General features: G+C 45.4%; 1 protein-coding gene across 1 annotated transcript in view; it reads right to left on the bottom strand.

Annotated features, from left to right (window-relative positions):
* The window catches only part of LOC136657138 (1-phosphatidylinositol 4,5-bisphosphate phosphodiesterase zeta-1-like), a 60,746-nt gene that overhangs the window by 16,023 nt on the left and 27,133 nt on the right, over positions 1-17,590 (bottom strand). Inside the window, exons 9-10 of the mRNA XM_066633788.1 lie at positions 16,821-16,976; positions 8,292-8,344 (exon numbers count right to left, since the gene is read on the bottom strand). Of these exons, the coding sequence (XP_066489885.1) occupies positions 8,292-8,344; positions 16,821-16,976 (209 nt within the window). The remainder of the gene's footprint in view (positions 1-8,291; positions 8,345-16,820; positions 16,977-17,590) is intronic.

Raw genomic sequence — 17,590 nt, 5'->3', positions numbered from 1 at the left:
TGTGACCTTAGGCTATGGTTTCCTAAAGACAACAAAGAGTCTGATGCAAGTTCAAGTTGCAATAGTTCCAACCTCGGCTGTTGTAACAGAAAGCCTTGCAAGCTTTAATGCCTGACTACTTCTGAGGGGCAGTTAGGAAACCTAGGGCACAATCCAGAGGTGCCCAAGGTGCCGTAAGGCACGTTTGCGCCTCCTTGGGAGGAAGCCGGGTGGTGCATGGAGGTGCGCCGGCCTGTGGAGGCTGACACAAGCCTCCATGCAGATTTCCTTAGTGAGCCTTGCGTCGGCCTAGCTGGGCTGATGCAAGCCTCTGGGGAGGGCAGGGAGGGAGGCATTCCTGGGTGGGCGGAAGACAGGTGGTGGGCAGCCCTGGGGGCGGGTGGGTGGGGAGCGGGAGACGGGGCTGGGATTCCACACTTATGCTGGATGCCAACCCTGGGGAGCTCAGAGATGGTGCAAGTCCAAGGAGACCCATGGGGCAAAGACACCTTACCAGAGGTAAGGGGGAAAGGTTTCTCCTTGCCTCTGGCTGAGCCGCCTTGGGCCCCATCCTGTGCTGGATACAGCGCAAGCCTCATGGCTTGCCTGTTCTAGTGCAGGGTAGGATTGTGGCCCTAGTGATTCTGAATTCTGAGATTCTTCACTTCTCAGGATGTAATTCGGTAGTTTGGAGATACATTCTATAAATACTCAAATTTAATTTAAAATTCCAAAATTTAAGTTTTGAAAATGTTATTAGAACTATGTGATAGCTAGATAGATTTTCATCAGCTTGCTATTTTCAGCTACATTGAGGGACTGGTTTGGCAGCTCTAGAGAAGTCATTGAGTTCCACAGGCTGAGAATTGTCCTGTGGTTTGGGGGAGGTTCATTTTGGGTGAAGTCCTGTCAGAAATGGAACCCAGACTCACTGAAGCCCATGGGAATTCTGTGAGGTCCAGTTAGGGCGCAATCCAAACCTGCGCTGGAGCAGGCAAGCCAGGAGGCTTGCGCTGCATCCAACGCAGGTTCGTTGGCTGCAGCGGCTCAGCCAGGGGTAAGGGGAAGCTCTTCCCCTTACCCCTGGGTAAGGGCTGCTTGCCCCAATGGGTCTCCTTGGACCTGCACCACCTCCAGAGGTGGCACAAGTCCAAGGAGAGCGGAGCAGCTTCTCCCTGGGGATGAGGGTTGGGATCCGGCTTAACTGCCGGGTCCCAGCCCCGCCCCTGGCTCCCCACGCGCCCGCCCCTGGGGCCGCCAATCACCTGCCCTTCCCCCTCCCATAAATGCCTCCCTCCCACCTCCTCCATGCCGCCCCCATGCCTACCTTCTTGTAGGCACAGGTGCGCTGGCACAAGCGGAGGCAAGGAAGCCACCGTGGAGGCTTCTGTTGGCCTCTGTGTGTCGGCGCATCTGGTTGCGCCGACACAGCTTCCGCCCACGGAGGCACAAATGTGCTTTACGGCACATTTGCGACCCTCCCGGGGCACCTATACCAGCATAAATGCCAGTCAGGATTGCGCCCTTAGTTATGCTAGACCAGTAAGAATATAATTCTTATTAAGTTAAAGAGGAATGACCATAAGGAATGGTAAGAAGCCCAAAGTGCCGTTGCCGGGTTGCTGGAGGCCCTAGGAGCAAAGCTCTATTTTAGCTGCCATGGTACGTTGGACCTCTGCACCCAGCAAGCTAGCTGGTGGCAGGTGGATGAGTAATGGCAGGTCTCTGGGTTCCTTCCTTTGCAGATGAGGATGTCAAGTGCAATGGGGGTGCTAAACTCTCCTATGGCTCAGTACAATAGGCTGTTACAAGTACTGGGGAGCATCATTGTTTTGATGTGTCTTTGATATAGCATCAGTATGAAAGTGTCTATTCTAATTAAGACCATTTTGGACCATTTTGATTTATTATGACACAAATCCTTGCACATTCCGTTAACAATGAATTATAGAGTAGAACTGGCAGGTCCCTTCCATTCCTCAGGGGACGTTAAGTGGTAAATGAAAAAAAAAAGATCTACTTTTCCAATTTAATCAAATGGTAAAACTCACATACACTAAGCATTTTTACTGCAAATATGCTTGAGTTTTTAGGTAAATTATGCAGAGATGTCTCCCATTCTGTTATGTAAACATTCCGAATTGCTTTATGAGTCCTTCTTGCAATTTAATCATAAAGCATTTGCCTTTCTCTTGAATACAAAAATGTCAAAAATTTTCTTTTTTTGAGTGCACAAAATACTGTTTTGTTTTTCTGTTGCACTTTTGGAAATAAAACAGCATCCAGATTGCAACAGTATATTATAATTCATGAAGAAAAGTGGCATAATTGCTGGTATAAAGTCAAATCTTCCCTCTTCTTATATGATGGTGTTTCCAGCACAGAACATTTACCATTCATCCCAAGAAAGCAAAAACATGGCATGTATAAAACAAAAAAAGCAAAAGCAAAAAAAGCAAAAACAAAAAAATCTACATGATGGTCTGCCCAGGAGAAATGCAGTTCCGAAGAGGTTCATGTTATGCACAACAATAATTCAGAAGAGAGTGCAGCCTCTGTTTCTGTGAGCTAAATGCTGGTGTATTGACTGAACAGAAACAAGAGAGTCTGGTCCAACAAGAAGCTGAAGGAACATACCAAGATCCAGGTCTACAGAGCTTGCGTCCTGAGTACACTTCTGTACTGCAGCGAGTCATGGACTCTTCACTCACAACAGGAGAGGAAACTGAACGCTTTCCACATGTGCTGCCTCCGACGCATTCTCGGCATCACCTGGCAGGACAAAGTTCCAAACAACACAGTCCTGGAACATGCTGGAATCCCTAGCATGTATGCACTGCTGAAACAGAGACGCCTGCATTGGCTCAGTCATGTCGTGAGAATGGATGATGGCCGGATCCCAAAGGATCTCCTCTATGGAGAACTTGTGCAAGGAAAGCGCCCTGCAGGTAGACCACAGCTGTGATACAAGGACATCTGCAAGATGGATCTGAAGGCCTTAGGAGTGGACCTCAACAAGTGGGAAACCCTGGCCTCTGAGCGGCCTGCTTGGAGGCAGGCTGTGCGGCATGGCCTTTCCCAGTTTGAAGAGACACTTGGCCAACAGTCTGAGGCTAAGAGGCAAAGAAGGAAGGCCCATAGCCAGGGAGACAGACCAGGGACAGACTGCACTTGCTCCCAGTGTGGAAGGGATTGTCACTCCCGAATCGGCCTTTTCAGCCACACTAGACGCTGTTCCAGAACCACCATTCAGAGCGCGATACCATAGTCTTCCGAGACTGAAGGTTGCCAACAACTGACTGAACAGATACTCAAGCTTCACATTTCATACTTCAAGGAGAAAACATCTAAAAGTTTAGAGTCTTTGTTTATTATGGAAAAAAACTGTACCCTTTCTAGATTTCTCTGTCCAAGTACAGAATTCTGAACGGCTTTCTTTACAGCACTGCTTTTCACCTGGTCTGTCAAGGCTCACAGGCAGACCATAAACCCACCCTAAGCACAGTTGCAACCAGGAATTCAAAGCATTTAAAAAATACAGTAAATCCTTGTTATTAGATGACTCGGATCCCCTGGATTCACTTGTCCACTTCCATAAACATTTTGCCATACACATTTCACCACACACGTGGTCTCTTTGCTCCTATTCACAGCCTTTGCCCTTGTGCCTCAAATCCTCAGTGATAAGACAGAGAAATCTCATTAACAGCACAATTTAGACCAATCTGAGCCGGTGCAGGTCCCCTGCACCTACACCTGAGTGATGCAGATATGCCATAAGGCACATTTGCGCCAACTCGGAAGTCAGTTGGGCCAGATCCAGCCCCTGTGCCACCCGGATGGAATAGGATTGCACTGGCCAGGGCAGGCCGGCACAGGGAGTGGGATAAAGTGGTGGGAGAGCATTCCAGGGGTCGGGATGGGGTGTTTTTGGGCAAAGGAGGGTGGAAGTGGAGGCACATCTAGCCCAGGAAGGGGGCAGGATCAGCTGTGGCAGTGCCAGCCAAATCCTAATCCCCATCCCTGGCCCAAGCAGCCTTATACAAGCTGCTTAGATTTGCACCAGTGAAAAAGCAGGTAGCCCAATAGGGATAGCTGTGGCTCAACACAAGGTAAGGGGAAAAATATCTCCTCACTCCAAGATGACCTCCAGCCGCTTCCGAACCTGCACTGGAGTGCAGTGCAGTCACAAGAAGTCACACTGGAGTGTAAGGGTCACAACATCCTGGGAGAAGTTGCTAGGAGCAGGGGCCTGTCCTTGCAATTAGAATGAAGTATCTGGGAGGAGGGATGCCATTTTACAACACCAGCAGCCCATTGCTATGGCAACCAGGAAGGGGCAGGCATATGGAGAGATCACTGGAAGCTCAGCCCCTCCTTAAAGGAGTTGACCTGCTCTTAAAGCTTGAAATCTCCATCACCCAGCCCAGACTGGCAAGAACCTCCCACTTGGTTCTTTTGGGAGCAGCCAAGGTTTGAGAGATTAATTTCCATTTCAGATGCTAAGTGTAAAAAGTGGTTCAATAACAGATTCAGACACTCTGTATCAATTTAGATCTGCTTCATGCAGAGCAAAACAGGAATCAAATGTCGATCGCAATACAACTCTAAAAAATGAATACAACTATTTTATTTGAAGAAATATTTTAACTGTTTATTTTTGAATTTAAAAATGCTTTTACAAACCAAATACACATAGCAGGATAACAAAGAGGAAAGCAGCCTGTTTAGGATGAATGGTACAATGTCAGTAAAGAGAAACTGCAGTGCCAAAAACACTTCCTAAAATTCAAAAGCCTTCCACACACAGGTCTTGTTGCTGAAGAACAGCCTACAAGTAGGCAAGACTCTGCTTGAGTGCTAGGAAAACTCTCAATTGGTCCTAGATATTGCTTACCAATCCCTCCGGCTCTTCCTTTTTTCAGATAGTTCATTGGGAAATACAGTTACTCCAAATATAGCTGGAGTCTGAGTTGCTAACCCTCTCAAGATGCTGTCGGGGTGCTAATCTCCTGTGGACCAACCACAGCAATCTGGGAGCCTTTCAAGGCCTCCCAGGGTCTCCCTTACTCCTGAGACTCTCCTGAGCCTCCTATCAATCATCTTCAAGTCTGAGGATGGATGGTGGGACCTTGGAATGCACCAAAAACTCTTCCTACATAGTTCCTATTCAGTTGGAGTGCTGTGCTCTGGCAAAAGAATCCAGCCAGTTATGTGCCTGCATCACACTGCAATGTCACACCTGTCAAAGGAAAGGAGTACGCGCAAAGCAGGTGAGCCTGGGGACAAGAAAAATGGCTGAAGCTGCAGCAGTAGCAAAAATGTCAGTGAAAGAAGAAGACAAAAGAGAAGATGAAGAGAGTGTAGAGGAGTATGGAGACACATAAGCATCAGCGGACACCCTAAGCAGAAGCAATAATCCCCCCCCCCACACTCAAGAAAGAGTTGTGAATGGTAGGTGCCCCCTTGGCACAGGGAAAGACATTGGTTGGGTCTGCTCACCTTCATACAGTAGAAGGCAGAACACCCGTCTAACTGCCCTTAACTAGACTTGATTTTCTGAACAATCCTATTAGGTTAAGGCAGTTCATATAGGTCAGCACTAGAAGCAACAGTAGCACAAAAAGTCCTGCAAAACTTGATCTATGGTTCTTTGCACAGTTGCTTCCTGAGGTCAGGATACGGGAATATTTTTACACATGTACACAATAATGTAGAGTTTCTGGTACAAGTTGTGATATATAAAAACCACAGCCACCTCAAAACATGGGGTAGTTTTGTGACTGAGTGTGAGCAGGAAGACATGATTGATTGCTCTTGGTATTCCAGGAGCACCTGCTGATATCCACCCCACAGACATGCTTACAATTATCGAAAGAAATCTACTTTCACAAATATTAGCACACATTGCCTTAGAGTTAGTCAATTTGAGCTGATTAGTGGCATTTTAACCACTAATTTAAAATTTGCATATTAAGAACATAAGAACATAAGAACAGCCGCACTGGATCAGGCCATAGGCCCATCTAGTCCAGCTTCCTGTATCTCACAGTGGCCCACCAAATGCCCCAGGGAGCACACCAGATAACGAGAGACCTCATCCTGGTGCCCTCCCTTGCATCTGGCATTCTGACATAACCCATTTCTAAAATCAGGAGGTTGCGCATACACATCATGGCTTGTACCCCATAATGGATTTTTCCTCCAGAAACTCGTCCAATTCCCTTTTAAAGGCGTCTAGGCTAGACGCCAGCACCACATCCTGTGGCAAGGAGTTCCACAGACCGACCACACGCTGAGTAAAGAAATATTTTCTTTTGTCTGTCCTAACCCGCCTAACACTCAATTTTAGTGGATGTCCCCTGGTTCTGGTATTATGTGAGAGTGTAAAGAGCATTTCCCTATCCACTCTGTCCATTCCCTGCATAATTTTGTATGTCTCAATCATGTCCCCCCTCAAGCGTCTCTTTTCTAGGCTGAAGAGGCCCAAACGCCGTAGCCTTTCCTCATAAGGAAGGTGCCCCAGCCCCGTAATCATCTTAGTTGCTCTCTTTTGCACCTTTTCCATTTCCACTATGTCTTTTTTGAGATGCGGCGACCAGAACTGGACACAATACTCCAGGTGTGGCCTTACCATAGATTTGTACAACGGCATTATAATACTAGCCGTTTTGTTCTCAATACCCTTCCTAATGATCCCAAGCATAGAATTGGCCTTCTTCACTGCCGCCGCACATTGGGTCGACACTTTCATCGACCCGTCCACCACCACCCCAAGATCTCTCTCCTGATCTGTCACAGACAGCTCAGAACCCATCAGCCTATATCTAAAGTTTTGATTTTTTGCCCCAATGTGCATGACTTTACACTTACTGACATTGAAGCGCATCTGCCATTTTGTTACCCATTCTGCCAGTCTGGAGAGATCCAGTCTGGAGATTAACATTACTATCATGTAGATAGCCATCTTTTGGGGAAGTTATTTAAAAGATTTATATCCCACCTTTCCCATGCCGAGTTATAGTTGTGGACAATCTACAGTGTCAAGGGGTTAGTCTCGAACATCTTGCAGATCCCTTCCAACTATAAGATTCTATGTGCATGTCTACTCAGAAGTAATGAGATTTACTCCCAAGTAAGTATATGCACTATACGAGGATTGCAAGCACAAGTCTATGCATGTTTACTCAGAAATGTCTCACTGTGTTTAATGCAACTTGCTCCTTAAAAAACGTGTATAATCTTGTACCCTTAAAGCAGTGATCTCAACCTTTTTCATCTCATGGCACACTGGCAAAGCAATAAAATGGTGAAGGCACACCATCAGATTTTTACTATTGACAAGGCACAACAGTCTGCTTTTTTATCTGCTTTTAAATTATGTTTTTAACTTGTTTTAACCTTGTTTTGTAAGCTGCCTTGATTCCCTTCGGGGAGAAAGGCGGGGTAAAAATAAAGTATAATAATAATAATAATAACTGGGCTTGTGACAGAGGGGAGTGTTGCTGTCTCTTGCAGCAGTGCTCCCAAAATGGCTGGTGACAAACAGCTCCACGCTGTTAGGTGACAATTTTTGCAACAGAGGAACTCTGGTCCACTGTCACAAACGCTTCCGTGTAATAACCCAGTCCTGCATAGGACTGGGCTGCTAATTGATTAACTTCCATCATAAACTTTGATGACTAAAAATTATGCAGAACAAAAAGGAATTTACACAGGACATTTGCAAGCACCTGTGTTTTATATGATTTAGCTGAGTAGCTGGGATTTGAAGAAAAGTTTGGACCAATTACATTTTATAGCTATAAAGCCATTTTCATCTAGAAAGTTAAAGGTCTCTGTTATTCAGTGTTGTAATTTCTTTCATTTTTCCTATTTAATTGCGTTTGTAGCTTCACTGTAAAAGCATTTTAGAATTACAATAAATCATTCATTGCCCATTAACCAATTACACCTGAAAACACATTTCCAGAAGGATCTTTTCTAACACGGGGAAAACAAATCCCTGCTAAACAATCGCATAGAAAAAATTCTAAACTGGGCATTTACTAAAATGGCCTAATTAATGTAATACTCTCGCTTCTGCCTCAAACAAGAGCCTGAAAGAGACTGAGATGTTTTTAATATAACCTAAAATAATGCATTATGCTTCTGACAGCACATTGCCTTTGGTCAGGTTCATTATTCCCTGTTGCTAAAGTGGGTTTTTAATACATTAATTAAGAAAATATGATAGTAAAATCCTTAAAACTGTCAGGAATACTCAAGGGACAATTTAATACCTGGAATTATGTTGGTTCCTTATTAATTACCTAGACTTAGTTTCAAGAACGTTGTGTCCTCTACAAGTGTGAGTGTATAATAACTGCAAAAAAAAATTGACACAGTGAACATTCTTGTTCATTCTTTGGTAAAGATTATAAACCCACTTTTGTTCTGTAATAAGAAATAGAGCTTTCTGCTCTATTGTGTTGTATTCACACCCCACTCCTGTGTGCCAGCACCCCCGCACCAGCCAGTCAACACAGACTGCCTCAGTAGTCACTTCATCATCATTGCCTCCTTTTCCAGCATCTCCTCTGTCGCTTTTTTTGTGCCAGGATGGAAATATCCTGTTCCTCCCGCCCCCCATCCCTGTCCCCCCACCACCACCACTTCACAAGAAGCCTCGGGGAAGAAGCATAGGAGCATCTTTGCCCAAGTGCTCAGGAGAATTCTGAATAAAATTATTGCAATAGTGGCTGAGCTGGAAAATGTAAGCCCCCCTTCATCTCTGAACACATGAGAAGATGGAGAAGCTAGGTGGGCGGTCAAGGAGGTGGAAGAACACCCCTTGCAAGTTTGCTGCCTCTCCCAAACCACTGCTTGAAGCAAGGGGTTCAACTTAACTCATAGCTGAGCTGCCCCTAGTAGGTGGAATTCCAGTTGGAAATATTTTATATGGATTTATTTTATTTTATTTTAGAGTTACATCGTTAGACTAATAGCCCAATCCGCAGCACAGGACCAGTGGATCAGATAGCCACCTCTGCATCCTATGCTGAATTTGAACAGGCTAGAAGTATCCTCAGAGTAAGAGGACATTCATCCCCTTACCCTGAGTAAAGCTTAGCCGTTCCATGGGGCTTCTTAGAGCTGCGCCAGCTCAATCGCTGGTGCAGAATTGAGAAGCCCTGTGACGGGCTTTTGAATCCAGGAAGAATAGGATTCAGCAGAGGAGGCCTCCACCAGTCCCAACCCCTCCCGGGTCAGTCCCGCCCCCAATTCTGTCCTTTCCCCGCCCTCCAACCACCCCCCCCCCACACACACACTTCCGCACCACCTTACAGCTTGTTTGCTACACCTAGCACCAGTGCTGCTGTCACAGAGCCAGCGCTAGAGCAGCGTTGCCTGACACCTCATTTTCAAATGGCTAGAATATGTACAGTAAACTGCACAATGTGGCTGTAAACTATAACGCTTAAAATCATAATGAAATGCGTTTAATACAATTGTAAAAATTAAAATAAAATGAATGGATATGATGCTGCTGTAAGGCCCAAGAAACTCCCAAATCAGATTCAGTGACAGTGCTTCAAGTTCTCCATTACGAAGTTCAGGCTTTGCCTGGAAAAATAGCAACAGCAGCATATACAATAAAGCATGAGTTTAATCCTCTCACACACATAGTTTCTTGAACAGGGACATGAACTTCCTTTCCCAGGCTCAAACCGCTTGGGAATTTTCTGACTTAGTGAGAATTTTCACTGGACATCAACTTATGTTTACAGGAAACTAGGAAGCCTGAGCAGACCATGAGGAACAGTCAATGTAATTAATGATTCTCTCTATGTAAAGGGAATCATTGGGGGGGCGGGTTAAGAGTTGGTGTACTGGCTCTACACAGCACCCCTCAAATTCTCGGCTGTAAAGGGAATCTAAAGAAATTTCCCAATGCATATTTCAAGCTGTGCCTGTGCCTAGTATATTTTCCTAGTGTCAAAGTCAGACTAGATGTGACATGGGAGATCTGTGATTTTAAAAATAGCAGCCAGGAGATTGGAATGGTGGTGCAGTGCAGGATTAACCATCCCCCTGTTCTATTTTCCTGTTTAACAGTCCAATTCTATCCCTCACCATCTTCCATCAGGCTACAGCACTGACAGAGTGTGCGCTGCATGCTGTGATGAGGGGGTGATCAGACAGCAGTGAGAGCCAAGTAAAAATTTTGTTTACTGCCATAAACCTGAGGAGGGGAAGGAGATGGGGTGGATTAGAAAATCAGGGATAGGATCTGGCATGTGCCTTTCCTGCCAAGATCTATCCCCTCCAGCGCACTTCCCAACTACGAGCTGCTGCCACCACCACCTTAACTGAGCAGGCAGAGCACCTGAGCATGTCTGGTGCACACACAGCACCACTGGCCATTTCTGTCAGAGGCTCCATTGCACGCAAGAGCTTTCGTACCATTGCAACAAACTCTACGGCAGTGGATTGTGACATTCGCAGCTATAGACCCATTAAAGGATTGGGCTGTAACTCTCTTCCACCTCCTGAAACTACTTTTAAACAGTATTTGTTTTTTGCCCCTTAGGAATCTTTCAGATGTCAAATGGGTACCCAAAGGTTTTCCTCCATGAAACATATAGCAGCTGGGAGAATTTTACTTAGAAAATTGTACAGGGGGGGAAAGGATCAATCCCACTGCCTCACAGTGGTCATCGAATATGATGTCCCCCATGATGGTTGTGTGCCGACCCTTGGGTCATTGTAGAATTGAGTAGCCCTTTTGTGGGGCTACTCACTTTACCAGGGGGAAGGGGATGAAAGTTTCCGTCAACTGCGGAGGCTGTGGCAGCTGCCTGGCGTGTGCTGTATGCACTGGCAACCATTTTTGGTGTCGTTGCAGCCCTGTGCAAGATTGAGCTGCCCAACAGGTGTTGGAAGCACACTCACATACATCCTTCAAATGGTTATGCCTTCCCATCAAGATACTCACTTAATTGTTACCAGTTTCTACATAGAGGACCACCACAAATGTAATACTAGTTTCACTGCTAATGGTGATTAACAGATTGGAAGCCCATCTCAGGTATATCTGTCCTCCCCCACCACCTTGCAAATTTCTCTTCACTGTAGTGGTTTACACATGGTAAAACAATTTGCAACACAGACATTAACCACAATTAAAATGAGCTAGTATTCTCATTTAACTAGAATCCAATCCTGTACCTTACCAGGCTTTTCAGGTCTTGGGTTAAAAGGAATCATACTTCATTTCCGTTGCCTAGGGAGGTAGAGAATTTGCTCCAGAGAGAATTTGCTGCAGAGAGGAACTGCATATTCCTGAAATTTGCTTCTGATTTGCAAATTGTGGTACCAGGGAGCCAGTGTTGTGCTTGTCATGCCCCTCAGTGCAAGCTACAGTGACATTAGAATAAGCAAACCTGTATTTTTGTTCAAGGCCCTGGTCATCCCCTGAATGAGAGGGTCAGTTACCTGAAGATGATTCTATTGGATAGGCTGTTATATTCCACAGGCTACGTTCACATCCCACTGCAAAACTCAAGAAGATTTTTATGCCATTGTATGTGCACGGTCAGTCCCATATGTATGAGTGTGAAGCCCATTGTTAGGGCTGAACAGAAAAAGTTCTCCCAAATTCATTGTCTTATTTGCTGTTGACAAAACTGGGAAGAGGAACATTTTTGACAATTTAAGAGGATGAAAGGAAAGGTAACAATTGTTCTCCTGACAATTCCTCCGCCCACCACAATTCTCATTGAAACAATGATAACTGTTTACAAAATATCATTCTTGGGGAATTGTGGGGAAGTGTTGCAGCTAGGGGCACATAAATGTTTGGCATTCCCCATACACTCCCTTGAGCCTCAGGAGGCCACTTAGAGGCCTCAGAATGAAGGCCTATCTCGGGATCCGCCATTGGGGGTGCACGTTGGCACTCTCTCAAGGTGTGGCACCCACGGTAATATACCCCCTTGCCTCCCCTTAGTTGCACACTGTTGTGGGTAGGGGGAATGTGGTGGTCAGCTGCCAACCGGAGCATTGATATCTCTGGTAACCACCAGCCATCATTGTTGTAACCCACAATTGAAATTAACCTACAATTGAATGATGCAATATGATGGTGTACATTGTTTAGAGGGGAAATGAAGAGATGAAGTATCATAATCACCAGCTAAAAGGATCACAGTGACCAGTAGAAGTGCTACCGATACCATAAAAGGTGAAATAAGAGGAGCTGCTGGTTTTTGCAACAAAACCAGAAGTGCCCTACCTTTCTGAGATGTTTGCAAGGGCGGAGAGCCCTGTGGAGGTTTCCCCGGACCTTCCAGATCCACCCCCCCAGGACTGCAGCACTGGCTGCAGGTAGGTAAAAAAAACCCTTACATTCCCTAGGATCCTGGGGATCCTGTTGCTTCCTTCGCCCTCCCCACCCCTTAAAGGGGAAGAGACAAGTGGTTCCCTGGCTGGTGGGTTTCGACCCACCAGCTTGGGTACCACTAAATTAGGAAGGTAGAGTCTGAACTGGAATTTCGAATATACCAAATAGATATAGATAGTCACATATAGTACATGAAATTTTTGCCAGTAATCAAGCTCCAATTATCACTTCACCTTATCTCCTTATCGTGATCAATAAGAGGGCAGAGCCTTTCAACTCTGAAAAATTTCATTTCTCAGCTGAGCTGTTGCTCAGCTCCAGACAGGCACCTCATTAGTTGCTATAGTTACTTTCCTGGGACATTCCAGCCAAAGTTAACCTTTTATTCTCTTTCCTTCTGCTGCAGCCTGGTTCTGCTTTGCAAATGCTTGCAAAGCAGGTCTGTTTTTTGAAACACCAGGATGGGATCCTCCTTCCCAGGCTACAATTCAGTGCACCATTACTTCAGAATAACACCCATGGAAAGCAGTGAGTCTACTTCTGAGTAAAAAGGGTTGCAAATATCTCATCTCTCTGCTGTGAATTGAATTGCACTCTCAGTTATGTGTTATTAGTTGTATGTTGAATGTAGAGCTTCTGGCTTAACACACCAGACACCTTAAAGGTGTCTTTGATTCATGATTCTCCTCATGTCCACCCTAAAGGTGGATTTGATTCATGGATCTCCTGTAGTGGTTCCCAACCCTTTTCACTTGCATATCCCTTGGTAGCCCATTCCATAAATTGTACCCTTCCTATTAGCAAAATGTTTTGTAATAATACAAGCCCTCATCTCCTCCATATGAAAGTCCAGACTTCGTGTTTACATCATCACAGTGTTTTCTCTTTTTATCTGTTTGAGGAACAGAAGACTCTGCCTTTGCACTGTTTTGCACCAGAAGTGTGCTGAGAAATTCTGGGTGATTGATCACTTTCCATATTATGTTTCAGCTTTTATACTGTGCTGGTTTTCAATCACTGGTTCATAGATGAATTGATGACCAAAATCTAGCTATTGGCTTTCACAGCCAACTGGCTTCCTGCCTTGCTGGCCCTACAAGGCATTCTGGAGCACTACCTGCCTTTTTCTGCCATTATTCCATTCTTTTTCAAGTACCCCTAAAGGTCCTGTTGAGTGTCCCTGGGAGTACATGAATACCAGGTTGGGAATCATGGGAGTACATGAATACCAGGTTGGGAATTTGATTCACATGAATCAAATCCTGGAAAATTCCCAGGTTGGGAATTTACTGGTATGTAGTTTACAGTGCACTTACTCTGATAGTGTTTACAAAAAGGTGGTGAAGACCAGAATTTAAAAAAGAATAAAAATGTATCTTATGATCTTTTACTATGTTTTTAATAAATTAGAGACTACAGTTCTTAGGTAACAATTAGTAGTAGGTTATTTTTCAAGATCTGGCCTTGGGTAAAATCAGACAAAACTATAGTCAGACACGCCCATAAGTTTAATCCCCGACTTATCCGAGGATCATAGACAATTCCATGATTGTTGGCTCAAAGCCAGCCCTTGGCTTATCTGTGGGGTCGACTTATGGGCGAGTGTCTGCGGTGAGTTTGCCTTAGAGCAAAGAGGGTAGACACCCTGAGGCCATTGGAACAGGATGCAAATGTTCTATGGTAAGTGAAGGTTGAAAAAGAGGAATTAAGCTCTTTGAAGTCTAGAATTGACTGTGACGTGTCATTGATTAGTAATATAAGTTCACAAAAGTTCTTCAATAATTATTCACAAAATTTTAATAAAACTAAATTCTTCCTCTTTTATGTCTCTGCAGTAGAATTATTGATATACACCAGAAAGAAACAACTGAAACAGTTCCTAGAAAAGTATTACCTTACAAGTGTACTCAAAGCAAAACACTTATAGACAACCTATATGGAAGATCTTGTGAACCCAGGAGTTCCAAGTTACATCTGAGATTCAATGCGTAAAATAATCCCAAGAATCAATCTGTTTGTCTATAAATATTTGGGTGCAAGAGGATACAGATATAAACGTATACAGCACAAAACATATTTCTAATAATTTGGGTTTTTAATAACAAAATTCTAGATACTTAATTTTCATTAGTATTTAATGGTTTAAGTCATTATGTAACATTGTTTCCGTTATACAAAATGGGTTGTTTTACTGTATTACAAGTGCTAAGGCAATACTCAGAAAAACATTTGAATTCTATAATCTGTTGTTCTTGTGTGTAAGTGGATGTGTGTCAAGAAATTCAATGTAGATGATAATGCTTTATTTAAATAATCACCTTGTACTTTCCTCTTGTGCATAAATCACTATTTTCCATTTTACTTCACAAATAAAAGAGTTGTATGCCTGTACCAAACTAGCTGTTTCCACAACTACACTGCAGTTGTATGTAAGAGGCATACTAATTTTTGTTGAGTATGAAGTTCTATCATATCTGTTCAACAGCTTTGTAACAGTTATCTTTCAAGGGTCATACAACTACCAAAACTATATTTTAATTTCATTATTCACCAATGCCAATTTCCTCAGAAAATACTATGCTGTTGCTTTTATGTTTATGAACTTGAGAAGCTCAAGCCTGGCACCAGTGGTTGAGCCTACCAGGACAAGAAAGAACGGGGAGGTGGGGAGTCCATGAGCTTGGAATGGGCTGATGTTGCCCAGCCTCACCCACCTGGCCAGTGGAGAACAGAGAAAGGAAGAGGTATATGTGTGAGATTCAGATGAAACTTTCAGCGCAATTCTGAGGTGCCCTTGGGTCGGCGCAAGTCCCTTGCATTGGCCCAGGAGGGTCGCAGACGTGCCATAAGGCATGTTTGAGCCTCCTTGGGAGAAAGCCAGGCCAGCGCATGGAGGCACGCCTGCCTGCAAAGGCTGACACAAGCCTCTGCGCCGGCTTCCTTAGCGAGGCTTGCGTCGGCCTGCCTGGACCGACACAAGCCTCTGGGGTGGGCAGGGAGGAGGCGGGAGGAGGTGGGAGGTGTTCCTGGGCAGATGGAGGGCAGGCGGAGGGTGGCCCCAGGGGTGGGTGGGTGGGGAGTGGGAGGCGGGGCTGGGATCCAGCACTTATGCTGCATCCCAACCCTTGTTCCAGGGGAGTTCGGAGTAGCATGAAGCCGCTCTGCTCTCCTCGAACTTGGGGCACCTCAGGAGGTGGCGCAAGTCCAAGGAGATTCATAGGGGCAAGGGGCATCATACCCAGAGGTAAGGGGGAAAGTTTCCCCTTACCTCTGGCTGAGCCGCCTTGGGCCCCTATCCTGCGCTGGATATAGCGCAAGCCTCTTGGCTTGCCTGTTCCAGCACAGGGTAGGATTGTATCCTTCCTCTTTTCTCATAGCCCTCTTGGCCAAAGGGAAGGGGAAGCATCTCTCATGGCTACTAGCTGGGTGTAATTTCCCCCATCTCATTGGCGAGCACACTTCCCTCTTTGGTGAGTATAGGTGAGGACATTTCTCCCTAGCAGTAGCTTCTCCCATTGTCTGGAGGGAAAAAGAGGGAAGAAGAAGTGCATGCACAAATGTCTGGTGTTCCTTCTTTTCTTTCTTCCGTGCTGGGCAAAGCTGATGTTCTTGCCCCATTATCTTCCTTTCCAGACCAGCAAGTTGGCAGGAAAATAGGCAAGGCGTGGGGGGGGGGGGGAGAGAATGGAGGTCCTTTTGTCCAGGATCCAACATTATGTGATTCATAAGATCAAACTTCAGCTAGATCTTAAGGATGGTACACCAGCAATTATTAATTGCTGCATTGTCAAACATAAGAAAAAGCAACAAAGGGCACAATCCTATCCTGCACTAGAACATTCAAGCCAAGAGGGGTAGGGGCTCAAAGTGGCTTAGCCAGAGATAAGGGGAAACATTTCCCCTTATCTCTGGGTAAGGCACCCTGGCCCCTATCGGACTTGCGCCTCCTCCTGAGGTGGCGCATGTCCAAGGAGAGCGGAGCAGCTTGAAGCCGCTCCAAGTTTCCTGGGAACAGGGGTTGGGATTCAGCATAAGTGGATCCCTCCTGCTCTCCCACCCCCGCCCACCTGCCCACCCCACCCGCCCGCTACTGGGGCTGCCCCCCACCCACCCTCCCCCCACCTCGGAATGCCTTCCTCCTGCCTCCTCCCCACTGCGCTGACTCAAGGCTCGGTGCCTCTATTGGCACAGAGGCTTGTGTCAGCGTCCGCAGGCCAGCATGTATCTACACACTGGCCTTACCAACTCCCAAGGAGGGACTTAAACCGGCCCAAGGGTGCCTTTGGATTGCACCCAAAGTTCCTTATTTATAATGATTTTTTCATTGTCCTTCTTAGGGTAGTGTGCCTGCCCCCCCTTTCCAAACCCGCAGTAGTAGGTCCAGGCCTAAAATCTTTTCATTTTCATCTTTATACCAGTGGAGTCTTTTGTACTCTTGATAAGTTCTGTTCTTTACCAAGAAAGGGGTTTCCCACAGGGAATCCCCTGTCCAAAAATTTCATGAGGCACCTTCATGTCTGTAAACTCTACTGGGAAGACAGGACGTATGAAGATTTGCTTAATGGTAGCTAACAGAAACCCAACACGACCATGTTCAGCCCCAAGCAAGAGGCTGTGGCAATTTGAGCAGAGAAAGAGAAACACTCTCCAAACCTTGAGGTATGTGGTGGAATGAACTGGCACCCCCCACAAACATGCCTTAATTTGTTGTTGATTTTTAAAAATTAATGTTTGAAGGGAGAACGGATGTTCCAAGATGCTCTCCAGTCCAGGCATTTGCATCATTAAAGTCACTTAAAAGTCCTCATTGGACAAATAATCTTCACCAGGATGTGTGAAGTTCTCCCCAGGAACTGGTGTTCTATAGGTCTGGTCCCACTTCACATTGATTACTTGTGACTCAAGAGGGCCTGTATGGTACTGTTTGTTCCTGAGAAAAGCCTCAGAAGAGTTCTGCAATACCTTACAGTGCACCTTGGGCATTCAGCTAGGTGTCTTTGTTCTGCGGGGGAGACAAGCTCCCCTATTTCAACATAGGTAATCACCACTGCCAATTTAGGTAACCACCACTGCCAGAGCTGACAGCATTAACTATCTGTTCGGCAGGAAATTCTCACACGCAGTTGTGGGTGCCCAAGCTGCTGCTGTGTGACAGAGTTCTTGGACTGGGACAAAAGTCTTCACAAATATAATCAGAAGGAGAAAAGAACTCTATATTTTATGTTA

This window comes from Tiliqua scincoides, chromosome 7 (assembly GCF_035046505.1).
Source record: "Tiliqua scincoides isolate rTilSci1 chromosome 7, rTilSci1.hap2, whole genome shotgun sequence".
Taxonomy (NCBI): Eukaryota; Metazoa; Chordata; class Lepidosauria; order Squamata; family Scincidae; genus Tiliqua; species Tiliqua scincoides.
This window is presented reverse-complemented; position numbering and strand designations above follow the sequence as displayed.